The sequence below is a fragment of the Peromyscus maniculatus genome, chromosome 18, assembly GCF_049852395.1.
Source record: "Peromyscus maniculatus bairdii isolate BWxNUB_F1_BW_parent chromosome 18, HU_Pman_BW_mat_3.1, whole genome shotgun sequence".
In the NCBI taxonomy this organism is placed as follows: domain Eukaryota; kingdom Metazoa; phylum Chordata; class Mammalia; order Rodentia; family Cricetidae; genus Peromyscus; species Peromyscus maniculatus.
Genome location: NC_134869.1, coordinates 53,973,459 through 53,988,074, shown reverse-complemented (window position 1 = coordinate 53,988,074; position 14,616 = coordinate 53,973,459). Strand labels below are relative to the sequence as shown.

Below are 14,616 nucleotides of genomic sequence, written 5' to 3'. Positions count from 1 at the left end.
GTGAATGGATGGAACTAGGAAAAAATCCTGAATAAGGTATACTAGATCCAGAAAGATAAATATGACATGAATTAGCTTATATGTGAATATTAGCTGTTAAGTCTAAAATAACCAATCTACAATCCATAGAATCACAGAGGTTAGGAAATAGAATAGGCAGTTATGGAAGAACAGGGGTCAGAGGGATAGAATAGGAGGGTCAAGAAGGAAGGGGGAGAAAGGGAGGATGAGAGAGGGAATATTCAGAGGGACAGTTAAAAGTAAGGGCCATTTGAAAATAAGCAATCTCTATAGTTCTTATATATAGTAGATGTATGCATATATGTGATTATATATAATATGTGTAATATATTAGACTATATCACATATTTAATTAGATATATCAGTGTGTATAAAATAACTTGCATGTGTTCAGTCATAGCCTCAGGACATTAGGAACTGATCAGGTTGCACTGGGAAATAAGCCAAAGCCACAAAGAATCAGCCCCTGGCTGACCATTTCACTTCACCTACAGAAACTCAGGGAATATAAGAACTCACCCTGAGAAACCACAGAAACAGCTGTAACTTCCTTATCTGTGGGGATGGGAGAAATATTTAAAATGTAGTTAGGGATTATGCTAGTTTAGTAAAGTGGCACTTGTAGGTTCTACTCCAAGAATCATGACCTTACTAGCCATGGAAGGCTGGCTAGATTTCTAGTGCCAGGGATGATTATAGTTCATAGGCATTCTGAGTCTGTGCTACCTCACCTTTGTAAAATATTCCAGTTTCCTCGATTTCCTTGCAAATTTTATAATTTTGGTTTTCTTTGTGCATGAATAAAATTCCATTTTGTGTAAAATTCACATTGTCATTATCTACTTAACAGTTGATGAACAACTAGGAAGATTCCCAGGTATTACAAATAGACTGACAATAAATATTGATTTTCAAGCATCTCTATGGTAGTCCTTTGGAATACAACAAGGAATGCTATACATGGTTCATGCCATAGTTCTATATTTAGCTGTTTGAGAAACGAAACACTGAGACATTGTGGGCTTTTTTATTTGATATGATTTATTAATGGTTCTGCAGTCACACACTGAGATGTGGTGGGTTTATTTATTTAATGTGGCTTTTTAATGGTTCTGCAGTCACAGACTGAGATGTGGTGGGGGTTTTCTTATTTAATATGATTTATTAATGGTTCTGCAGTCACACACTGAGATGTGGTGGGGTTTTTCTTATTTAATATGATTTATTAATGGTTCTGCAGTTACACACTCACCAGCACTCCCTGCAGCCTTGGCATTATCCTTTGTCATTTGTTGTCTTAATAATAGCCACTCTTACTGGTAAGTTAGAATATCAAAGTGTTCTCATTTTGCATTTCTCTGTTGACCAAGAATGTTGATCATCTTTTAAAATGTTAATAAATTTATACCTCTGCTTTTCTGAATTCTCTCTAGGTGCATGGGTCATTTTTATTGGGTTGTTTATTTATTAACATTTACATTTTTAGCTCTTTTATATATTTTAGATATTAAAACTCAGTCGATACATCATTGGCAAAGATTGTATCTCATTCTGTAGAATGTCTCTTAATTCACTTAGCAGTTTACTTTATTGTACACAAGCTTTTTAATTTCATAATGTTCCATCTGTCAATTTGGGGTCTTATTTCCTAAGTAACCAGGGTCCTATTCAGAAATTCCTTATCTATGCCTGTGTCTTAAAAATTTTTTATAATTTTTTCTCTTGTTGTTTTAGAGGCTCAGATATTATACCATTTATTCACTGAGGTGACTTTATCGTTTTTTTTTATCCTTGGTCTATCAGGAAATATTTTTAGCAGTGCAAAATAAAATCTTACATATAAAAATAATGTCTGCTAGTAAAGATGTAGGGGGTAGGAGCCCTGATACATTGCTGGTGTGAATGTAAATTAGTACATTCACTACAGAAATCAGTATAGAAGCATCTCAAAATAACTGGAAATAAAATAATCATGTTTACTAGGTAAAACACTCCAAAGTATATAACCAAAGACATCAGGAACTATACAAGAGATGACAGAATATTTGGATACTATTCACAATATCTACATCATGGACACCATCTAAGTGACTGTCAACAGTATATTGAGAAACATTATTTATGAATGTGTGCGTTTACATTATATATAAAGAAGTACTTTAAATTTAAAAAATCAAAGAAAACAAACTCATTTTGGTTTAGGAAAATAGAAAAACTAGAGTTGAGCATATAAAATATATTATGTCAGACTCTAAAGGTACATATCAAATATTTTTTGTCACAAATGGAAAAGGGGGAAAAGATTGTATGAAAATAAAAAGAAGTGAGTCCACAAGCTTAGAGGAAACAGGGTTTTGATAGGATTTAGCTTAAATTTGATCAACCTGTGACAAGTTATCTTTTTCCATCTCATATTATTACTTTTCATAGTCACTGGGAAAATTCTTCATTTCCTCTGCTCTAAACCTGGAACTGTATAACCATAATTTCAAAAGATGGATGCATGATAGATAATCAAACATCAATTAAAGGTGACACACACCTTTAATCCCAGCACTCTGGAGGCAGAGTTCTCTGAGTTCAAGGCCAGCCTGGTCTACAGAGTAAGTTCCAAGACAGCCAGGGCTACACAGAGTAATTATGTCTTGAAAAAACAAAAAACAACAACAACAACAATAAAAATATCAATCAATAACAGATTCTCTGCAAGTGTGGTTTTCAAAAGAAAAGTCTGTGCATACATTTTTATTTCTATGAAAGTACTTTTGTATCTATTTTTGGCAGTCCCTTAGGAAATAAATGATGGTCTTGGTTTGCAGTTACCCTGAGAATTCACTGTTCTTCAACACTTTCCAATAGGACACAAAGGTACAGCTCTTCCATTACGTCAGAGACAGTGAATTTTCATATTGTGCTGCATGCTACCCTTTGCAAGGTTTACAATACTTCAGATAGGTGAATTGTAGTAAGAAATAAAAATGGTAATTCCATACAACTTTATACCAAACAATAAATTAATAAATATAATATCTCTAAGACAACATGAAAGTCATTATATATTTTAGATTAGAAAGAGGTGAGTAGAGATAGTCCATCTGTACTCTTTGTCTACCAGGACAATGGCTGATATATGGAAGTGCATGTTCACCAGCATCAAGATAAAGAATGGAGGAAAGCTTTTAAACTAATAAGTGGTAAGTGTTTTAGTACATTATTAAATTAACCTATAGACATATAATGACAAGTGACTATAAGATGCAAAAATATTTTAACAGAATATTTTAATTCTTATGTGATATTCTTAATATCCAACAAAACTAAATATAATTGTATGTCTTGGCCTGTGAGTTATATAATCTCATAATGTGATTTGTGTTGTTTTCCCTTACATTATGCTGTGAGAATGTGTGGTATATGTAATTGTTGAAGCAAAACAAAGCAATAGGTTCAAATGAGAAAGTTCTAGAGTAAGTATTATACAATTAGACATTGGTATCAATGTTGTCAGTGGCACAAATTTCATAAGTGAGACTATTATATAATAAATTACTTTGCTTTTATCTGTATGGCCTGAAGAACCATTGAGTCTATGACATTGTCTTTTAAAAAGATTCTAAAGTTACATCAGAGTTGAATAAATACTAGGAAGTTGAATATCTTTCAAAACAAAGTTAGTTTGGTATATTAGGTTTCTATATCTCAGGCTGCTTTATCTGCCTGGAGTGCCCTGTCTCAAGTCATCAGTTACTGTAGAACCCATTACAGGTCCAAATGTTCAAGTGTCTCCCTCTGTAAATAACTGTAAAAGACAAAGGGAGGACATTTTTTCCAGATAATTGTTTTTTTATATTTAATTATTTTATTTGTACTGTTTTCTAAAGAATAACTTATACCTCACAGGCTGCAAGTTATTTTAGTTTATCATCCGTTCAGAACACATGATCTTATGCATTTTATACTTTAAATGGCTTACATTCTTTCATTATGATAATAAAAAACTAATTTTTCTCTAGAGATATCACTAAAACCTTATAAATGTTTCATAAGTGAATTCTAATTAGAATTTGGATAAAATCTTACATAAAAGCTTTCAAAAATAGAGTATTTTAACACAATAATTTATAAAAAATTATTTTAAAACTAAGACTTCTCAAAGCAGAATTTTCTAGTGAGCCTGCTGCTACCAATGCAAACCAGAATGATTTTTACTTGATCTTACTTGGTAACATAATAAAATATGAATAAATAAATAAATAAACAAAGTCTGTGAAATGCTGAATTTTTTCTTAATAAACAAAAGATTATTGCTATGTGAGCATTCCAATAGCACGATGTACACTATTCAAAACTTGTTTTCACTTCATCCCTGTTACATACTGTGTGTGTGCAAAAGTTGCTAGATTCTTTGTGGCCTTCTCCCCTCTGATCACACTCACTTGAAAAACATTCACACCTCTGTATGAACACTAGGAAATAATCAGAGGTCTGTTTGTTGTTGTTGTTGCTGCTGGGGTTTGGTGGTGGTGTTGTTTTGTTTTTTGTTTGTTTGTTTTTTCCGAGACAGGGTTTCTCTGTGTAGTTTTGTGCCTTTCCTGGATCTCACTCTGTAGCCCAGGCTGACCTGGAACTCACAGAGATCTGCCTGGCTCTTCCTCCTGAGTCCTGGGACTAAAGGCATGCACAACCACCACGCAGCCAGAGATCTGTTTTTAAAGTGCTGCCTATATCATATACTTATGTTCCATAACTTATCTTTCATATGTTTAAACTTTTTTCTTGAATTCCTTCACACCAAAAGGAAATATAAACATTTTATGCCTCTATGATCACTTATGTTTCTCTTCACTTTGTGTATTTTATGTTGTAAAAAAACATACATTTCTCCATTTCTGCAATAATTTACTGTGCACCTAATATTAGTAGATCCTATCTATATTAAAACCATGGAAATACGAAAACTGTTATGTTGCTGTCAATAGAAGCAGCGCCAGGCTGTCCTCACGAAATTGTTTTGGGAAGGAAGTATTCTCTGGAACATCACCAAAGATGCACCATTTGGAATTCTTATAAGAAAGACGATTGAATTCACCCATGTTTCTTACAAGAAAATATTGGGAAAACAGTATAATTAGTCACTTAAAAAGTCATTAAGAATCAGTTAGTTTAAGCTTTGTTGGATTGATTAAAATAAACTCAACAAACAAATTCTAGTTACGGACATGGACAAAGACTATTTCTATGGCTATTTATACTAAATGCTAAATACTTGTTATTGTCTGTCAATTTTGATTCTACTTCACAAATTAATTAGGAGAAAATTACAAGCTATCTTTGTTCCAGTGCATTGGACAACATGTGACTTTTCTTCTAAGCTTTAAGTAATATTATTGTAATTATTCACTTGAAAATTGTGACATTTATAAAACTAGTAAATTGGTAGAATAAATTAAGGCTTAAAATTGAATTAAGATACTCTAGAAATATAAAGTATTTTTGTTACAACAGTTTTTCTAAAAAATGAATGAGCCTTGAATATCTATTTGAAACACTGGATTTACATTTATATGTGAAACACCAGTTATTATTTTTATCATACAGATATTTCCCCTTCTCTCACTTGTCATAAGTCAGAAAACATGAGTGCACAATCATACTTTAAAAAAAAAAAAACAGACCTCATGGTAGCACGTTGAACTGTTGATTCAATTTTGAACTTGTATGTTCTTCATGCTTCCCAGTTATTTAACTCAGATCATCGCCATTCTGACCCTGCAAGAATCTCAAGTAATGTTGCCATTTATTTAAATTCTTCATTGTTTTTCTTTCTTAGAAATTTTGGATATGTGTATCCCTAAATTAGAATTTTTAGGACTACTGGAAATATAGATAGTTATCTAATATAATGATAAAAAATTTAAATATTATACACCTAAAAAGTCTAATGAAATAAAGTACAGGAAAGATGAGCAAAGAATATTAATGAAATGGAAGACCTATATTTCCAATGACCAACATTCCTTCTGTAAATGCACAATCATAGCATACTCAACTCTTTACAAGAAGGGAAATAATTGTTCTTTTAAACATACTAATAAGGTGGAGGACAGGTTCATAGATAAATTCTAAGATAATTTTTTAAAAATATATGGACATTGGTTAAACTTCTGAATAAGAAATTTTCTATGTTGAAACAGGTTTTAAGTGTGTACTTTTTCTAAAGTTCTTTTATAGGCAGGTTGGAATAAAAGAGGAATGAAGAACCAATCAGTAGAGATTGTGTTCATTTTGTTGGGGCTGACCAATGACCCTCATCTACAAATTCTGATTTTCCTGTTTCTGTTTTTCAATTACATCTTGAGCCTGATGGGGAACTTAGTGATCATCCTCCTCACCCTGCTGGATCTCCGCCTCAAGACTCCAATGTATTTCTTCCTCCGGAATTTCTCCTTCCTAGAAATTGCATTCACATCTTCCTGCATTCCACGGTTCTTGATGAGCATTCTCACTGGAGACAAAACAATTTCCTACGGAGCTTGTCTAACTCAATTATTCTTCTTCTTTCTACTACTAATCACAGAGTTCTACCTCCTGGCTGCAATGTCTTATGATCGCTATGTTGCCATCTGCAGACCACTGCACTACCCCATCATCATGAACAGCAAAGTGTGCCACCTGCTGGTCATCAGCTCCTGGGTGACTGGGTTCTTATCCATCTTCCCCCCTTTGATGTTGGGACTCAAACTGGATTTTTGTGCTTCCAAACTGATAGACCACTTCCTATGTGACACTTCTCCTGTCCTCCAGCTGTCTTGCACAGACACACGTTTCATAGAATGGATGGCTTTCGTCATAGCTGTGATGACACTCGTCATCACCTTGATCTTAGTGATCCTCTCTTACACACTCATCATCAAAACCATCCTCAAGTTCCCTTCAGCTCAACAACGGAGAAAGGCCTTTTCCACCTGCTCCTCACACATGGTTGTTGTCTCCATTACTTATGGGAGTTGTATCTTCATGTACATGAAAACATCAGCCAAGGAAAGGGTGACTTTAAATAAAGGTGTAGCTGTGCTCAACACTTCTGTGGCCCCTTTGCTAAACCCTTTCATTTACACCCTCAGGAACCAGCAGGTGAAGGAAGCTTTCAAACAGGTATTTTTCAGATTTTGTTCCACTCAAAACAGTGAATTAAGATTTAGGCATAAATAGCATGCTGTTGTAAAATGACTGAAAAAATGAAATGATTGTCAAATATATCCACTGTGTCCTATGCCATTTCTTTCCTTTGCTACTTAGATCATAGTAAGTATTCTTACTGCTCTATGCTCATCTTTCAGAATAGATCTTCTGAATCACTGGGAAGAAACTGCTTCTTCTGTCCACAACATGTAATTTTATCTTAACTCAAAAATCCCTCTTCTCTCAAATGAAAGGTTTATTTACTAAATGTATTGTACAAGTAAATGCTGTTAGACATACTGAATTACTTCTATGTGTATATTAATTGTTAAGCATTTTATTTGCAGTTTAATATTTTATGTTGCTAAAAATAAAGACAAAATCAGAGCATGAAATTATTCTGTAATGCAATGGAGGTTGCTGTGAAAAATAACTAGAAAATCTGAGTTGATCTAAAGATTAGTCTTGTAGAAGGAAGCATCCAAATGATGTACCTTGTAAGATGAAAGAAAATAAAGATTGAAGGGCACTGTGTTGAAAAGTATGAAGCATCTAAATGAATAAGATGTTTCTCATCTAGATTTATAATAATTAAGAATCAATTGTCAGAATAATTAGATCATTTTGTCAATAGTATCAAAGCAAAGGGCACAGCTTTGTCATCAAAAGGAATTAAAGACATTTGTTCAGAGCCAAATTTGAGTGACATTGCCTAGAAACAGATTTATGTTACCTTTAGTTTCACATTCCTATTGGAAACAGTCTTATGAAGGTTTTTGTTTGTTTGTTTGTTTTTTGTTTTGCTGTTGTTGTTATTTGTTTTTCACTTTGGATAACAGAACAAAGAAAGCCAGAAATCAAGATATTTCTTAACTACATTGGTGAAAACATCAGGAAGGTGGTGGATTACAGCAAGGTGGGGAATCTTTCCTATAGACTTCAGATGTTTACTGATGACATCCTTAGCTTTTTGGTTGTAGAAACTACTGATCTATTAAGTTAATAGGTTACAAAAAAGGGTGGGGTTTTTTGGGTTGTTTTTGAATTTATAACTATTTTTATCCGTTTATTTAAAAATAGATATTTTTCTCACATAATACATCCTGATTACAGTTTCCCCTCCCTCTACTTCCCCAGTTCCAACCCAACCCATCTCCCCTCCCATTCTGATCCATCCCCTTTCTGACTCTCATTAGAAAACAAACATGCTTCTAAGGGATAATAATAAAATATAATAAGATAAAACAAAAACCAACACACTTTGGTTGTCCTACAAAACAACCAAACAGAAGGAAAATAGCCTAAGATACAAGAAACAGATATAGATGCAGAGACCCAATTGTTCAAACTCTCAGGAATCCCAGAAAAAATGCTAAACTGAAAGCCATATTAAACTGAAATCCATACACACACACACACACACACACACACACACACACACACACACACACACACAGAGTGTCAAAAGTTTTTTGTCTGTTAGTCACAAGATTTATTTCTGATGAAGTTGGCAAGGAATTGCTGTTTATCGGCTACCCTAGATCGGTGAGGTTGTCAGCATCTGTAGTATTCCCACGTCACTGAATCTCTGATCAGTCTATCATCCTTTCGGCACTCAGCTTCTTTCCAGAAATTCTCATTGACAGTAAAAATAATTTGACTTCAGGCTTTGATGCTAATTAAGAAATAAGAATATTTCTTAAATTTCTAAAATTTACTAATATTTATACTAATTTGTGAAAAAAGTAAATGCATCATGCTTTTATACCTTGGATTGAAGAAATTTTCTATTCGTAAATTGAAATTTTCTAAGGAATTTAGCTTCAGTCAATTTTCACCAAATTAATGATGTATCTCGCATGTAAAACGGCATACAATTATTTTAATCTAAATACACTGGACAAATATTCATGCAAATGGAATTACAAAAAACACAAGAATGGCTTTTTCCTTCGTCTTTTTCTTTCTCATTATAATTTTTAAATTAAATACACAAAAGTAATGGTTTTCATTACAGAATTTTTATTCATATGTGTAATTATATTTTTTTACGAATTAATCTCCCCACTGCTCACCCATGCCTTCCCATAGTCCTCTTCATCTTCATGTACTCCATTATTCTTTTTTCCCCACCTGCCTTAAGGTTTCTACCTCCTCTCTCTAGTCACTCTCTTGATACCTCCCATGTCCTTTTGTAACTAAATCAAAGTATCCACAGTTGATATTTCAGTCACTATGTATAGTCTTGTCCCTTTTGAAAACTTAAATCAAAGAAAATCCTCAATTTGTCCATTACATCTGGAGTTTCTGACTTAACATAAAAATTTGAGGTCTCCCATGCTGTACTTGATTCCCGGTGCTGATTTGATGTGGCAGCCTATCTGTGGCGCTTTCTTCTTTGACAGATTTCCTTCCCTTTTGACACTGTGTTGGTATTTTTTCTTCTTTCAGAAATTCACAATAATGAGTCATTACTTCAATTAGTGTGGAAAATAGGTATAAGGTAGTACCAGCTTCTGAAGTTTTTATCTTTCCAGAATGTACCTTTGTAGGAGCATGGCTTGACTGTCGGCCAAACAGAGTTCCACCCAATTCTCCTCCAGGTGTGGGGGTTTAAGAAAAATCCTTAGAAGGAAACAGAATTCATGGAAGTAAAGGGGACCTCGTGGATGGTCACAGCGGGCAGAGAAACCAACTGTGAAGAGGTGAGAATGAAAACTCAATTCAGATTTGCTTCGTCAACCTGGATCAAGACTTCAGGGAGTCTGAAGCCAGAAATTTAAACACAGTGTAATTTGGGGTGGGGGAGGAGTTTCCTGGTGTAACACAATCCTCAATGCACAAGGAAGGGTAATTACATCAAAACTTGACTTGGGGTACGTGTCAGTTCTCCCAAGAAGATTGGGAACTAGACATAGGCTACCGTACTAGCTTAAGGACATAAGGAAGGACCAGGCCTGGTCTCCGTCCTACAGCTAACATAGAGGTCATTTGGGCTATTAGCCACCTCTAGTCCTGGTTGTGCAACTTGGGGGAGCCTCCAGCTATGTAGATAATATAAGGGTCGTTTGGACAATTAGGCATCTCTGGTACTAGTTGGGGGACCTTGATATGGCCTAGCCCAACAGATAACACAGGGCAACTGTCTATTAATCACTTCCAACTCCCAGCTTTCTGGATGGACGGGCAGGTTTTACATTTTTCCGATTGGAAAGACAATCCTACACTGCTTAACCTTTCTGGTTTCTCTGGAGGACTGTGGAAGCAAGGGCCTTCATGCTGTGCTCCCATCATGGAAGGACTCATTTCAATTCTCTTGCTGTCTTTAAGAACCCATTCCAGCTGATACCGAAAAGTGTTTACTTGTTTATTACTTCAGCAGACAATGCTCAGCCTCCTTGGAAAGAGCTGATAGGGCTGAAGTATATAAATTGCTGATAATGTTTAGCATTTGTGTTAGAACCCTGCTTGGAAGTACAACTGATATTAGTGGGAAATGGCAGTGATTTTCAGTAATGTCTTAGCACAAATGTAGATGGTTCTCAAACCATGAAAACCCACTATGGATGTTATATTAGCTCATCACCCTGAATACAAAGAACAAGTCTCCTCTCTGCCTCCCAATACCAAATCTTACACAAAAATCACCCTTCTGAAAAGTCTACAATAGAAACACTAAGAGCAATAGATGCTAAAAAAAAAAAAAAAAAGCTTCCCAGCTTCTTCTCATCTTTTAAGAAGGTTGTGAGTGATGCTGATATGTTGGCATACAGTTAAATGCAGATTTTGTGAAAATGTCTAAAACCATACTGTCAGAAGCTACCACTCATACTTCTATCATTGATCATACTCAAGAGAGTGTATTGGGAATGGGTCAAAACAAGTTGACTTAATTTTAATTTGTCCACAGTTTGCTTCTACTATGTAGGAACATTTGAAATTCAGACCATTATGAATATGCAGATCCATAAGATACAGTTATAACACCCCAAACCCCTCCAAAGCCCTAGCTGAAATGCCAGGTTCTGCAGGGCACAATCTATAGTTCAATGGAAAGAATAATTAAGAAAGGGTAACAAACTTTGTAAAATATATTACATTATATCATGGATCTTTTACTTTTCAGGAGATAAACTTCATCTGTATTCTAAACCCTATGTATTCCCAAGGAGAAAAAGAGGCATTTCCAAGTTCTGAAACAGATACTTTCCAGTCAGTAATTTTCATACCTTGTGAAGAAATTTGTTATTATTATAAGTGAGGGGTTAATAAAAAAAATGCTAAGATTAACAATATTAACAGATGTTGACATGAAACATGCTCTGAGAATGCAGATGTTTATAATTTCATTGATTACAGAATGTAGGTTCTATTATAAAATATAATACTTGCAGGTATATATCTGAATACCAAATGCATAATTGTGGCATAGAGGGGTGGCTTAGTGGCTTAACAAGACTTGCTATCCAAGCATGAGGAACTGAGTTCAATTAAAATACCCACACAAATGCTGTGTTGGTACCGGTAAGCTGGGGACAAGCGGATCCCAGTAGCTTACTAGCCCATCATCCTACCACATATTGTGAGCTGCATATTCAGTGAAGAGACCATTTATAAATATAAGGTAGAGAGGAGTGGAAGACACCTGACCTCTGGCCTCTCTGTGCACACACACAAGTAAGCACAACAATACACAAAAGTAGACACAAACATATGAGGCACACAGACACACATACACACACACACACACACACACACACACACACACACACACACCACAAACACACAAAATGTATATTACAAGATTTTGCATATTTAAAGGACCAGGGATTTTTCTCTTCTTTTTCTCCAGCAATATTTTTATTTATTTTATTAACTTTTACAGAATTATACATGTATAAAGTACATTCTAATTAGTACAATCCCTTCATCTCTAAGTTCCCACTCCACCTCCCTAAATATCCCATTCCTATATTCTTGTTTTTTTTTTTTTTTAAATGGGTTCTGTGTGGCATCTGTTTCCTAACTATCCATTGTTAATGGGTGATGGTGCTCTGCATGCTGTGAATGTGTTGTTTCCATTGGTTGATAAGTAAAATGCTGATTGGCCAGTAGCCAGGCAGGAAGTATAGGCAGGATAAACAAAGAGAATTCTGGGAAGAGGAAGGCTGAGTTGGGAGTCGCCAACCAGACACAGAGGAAGCAAGATGTGAAGGCAGAACTGAGAAAAGGTATCAAGCCATGTGGCTAAACATAAATAATAATTATTGGTTAATTGAAGTGTAAGAGCTAGTCAGTAATAAGGCTGAGATAATGACCAAGCAATTTTAATTAATATAAGCTTCTGAGTGATTATTTTGTAAGTGGCTGCAGGGTCTGTAGGGCTGGGCAGGACCAGAGCAAAATTCAGCTGCACATTATGGTCTGTGGGTCTCCTCAGTGAACACACAACTAAAGACAATGGCAACCTCTTCCCCAGAATTTATCAGTATCTGGCAGTTCAATTGGGAAGGGTAGTGCTCTCTGAGCCTCTGCCCAGTCCCTGATTACAGTACAGAGGCCCAATATTTTCTATGCCCCTTTCAGGCAGCCCTAATTTCTATAAGGTCATGACATCACTGACTGTGTTATGCCCAAAAGATAGCATTTCCCAACCTTTCTTCCCATCTTTGGACCCTGAGATTTTTCCAACCCCTCTCTATAATACCCCTGTGCCTTCAGTAGGTGAGGTAAATGTCCTGCTTAGGGCTGATCACTCAATCACTTATTATCAGTACCTTAAGCAGACAGGTAACCCCGCATTCATAATCATTTACTACAAAGAGAAGTGTCTACGTGTAAGGCTAGGAGTAGCATCTGTCTATTTATACAAACATAACATTTAGAAGGCAGTGTGGTGATATGACAATTTAGATGAACAATGGCATAAAATATGCCCCCACTGGTTGTAAGACCTCATCAGCCAAGGATTTTTGCCTGTTTTTTTTTTTTAACAATACCATACAAGAATCCCCTCTTGTGAAGCTGGCCAAAATCTGATCATACAGTTGGTTACCCCTCCCCCACCAGGGCAGTCACATCACTATTCCATCAGTGAGTACATCTTGACTGGAATGCTGGTCTTACAGTTCACAGGGTTCACTTCTGGGTTGAGCTATCAGGGCCTTTTCTCCACCTTTAGCCTCTACAGCACCACCAGGCACTATAAAATCTAGACTGCAAGATGGGAGCTTCCAGCTTGGTTTCTCTACACTTTGCAATCTTGGTTTCTCTATACTTGGTGTGGTGTCTTCAGCAGTAGGGTCTTATCAAATAGCTTTATGGCAGTGAAAAAGAATGGCAAGAAATATAGAATCTTGGAGGCCTCTGGGGCCTCCTTTGACCAACAACACAGAACGAGGAAGCTCATACCTGTCACTGGGGTCATTTAATGACCTTTAGCCTGTGGGCGCATAATTATGCACACATGCACGACATCGTCCTTCGGTGTCTCTTATCTTTTAATAAGTTTTGAACTGATTAGTAAAGTAATGTGTTTCCATATGAACTTTTCATAAAACTTTTGTCCCATTTACTTCCTCTTGCTCTACCATGTCTCTCCTATGCCACCAATTCCATCTACACCTCAAACTTTCCACCTGAAGTCCTGCCCCTCTGTTTTCATGTAATCTGTGTTCTGACATCCTGCCCTCCCTTAAAAGCACCCCCAATCCCAATGGCCCCTCTCTAATTTGCTTACTTCTAAAAATACTGCAAGTTAAACACAAAAACTAAGATTTAAAGTTAGGATACATGTATGAGAGAAAGTATTAGGCAGTTATGTTTTTAGGCCTGGGTTGTACGTCACAGTACAGTACTTTTCCTGGTTTTATCCTTTTACCTTGACATTTCACAATTTTCTTTAAGATGAATAAAATTTCATTGTGGGTATGTCCCACATAATCATTATCTATCCATCTGTTAGGAGACATTTAGCCAGACTCTTATTTCTTAGCTATTGGTCCCAATAGACCAATGAATGTGACAGAGAAAATGTCTCTGTAGTATGGTATGTAATACTTTGCCTACATTCCCATGAACATATAGCTGAGTACCAAGCTGCTTTTATTTCTAACTTTTCTAGGAAACTTCATACCAATTTCCACAGTGGCTGCCCTGTTTTATCTACACAGGAGGTTTTTCTTTCTTCTAGTGTCTTTCAAATTTCTCTCAAGTATATCAAAGTTTACTTTGTAGAGATTTTTTTTATTTTATTTTGTTAGTTTTATTTGCAATTTGGAGAGAGATGGATAAAGAGAGAGAGTTGTAATTGGATTGTTTTCCTGATTTCTTTTTCAGTGCATTTACCATTGATATATAGAAAATCCATTGACTTATATGTGATAATTTTATATCTTATCATTGTGTTGAAAG

The 14,616-nt window shown here is 35.4% G+C and overlaps 1 protein-coding gene across 1 annotated transcript; it reads left to right on the top strand.

Annotated features, from left to right (window-relative positions):
- Positions 1–6,267: 6,267 nt before the first annotated feature.
- LOC102926798 (olfactory receptor 6C6-like) lies at positions 6,268–7,233 on the top strand. The gene has a single exon (XM_015989921.2). The coding sequence runs from the start codon at positions 6,274–6,276 to the stop codon at positions 7,231–7,233; it is 960 nt and encodes a 319-aa protein (XP_015845407.2). The 5' UTR covers positions 6,268–6,273.
- The last annotated feature ends 7,383 nt before the right edge of the window (positions 7,234–14,616 follow it).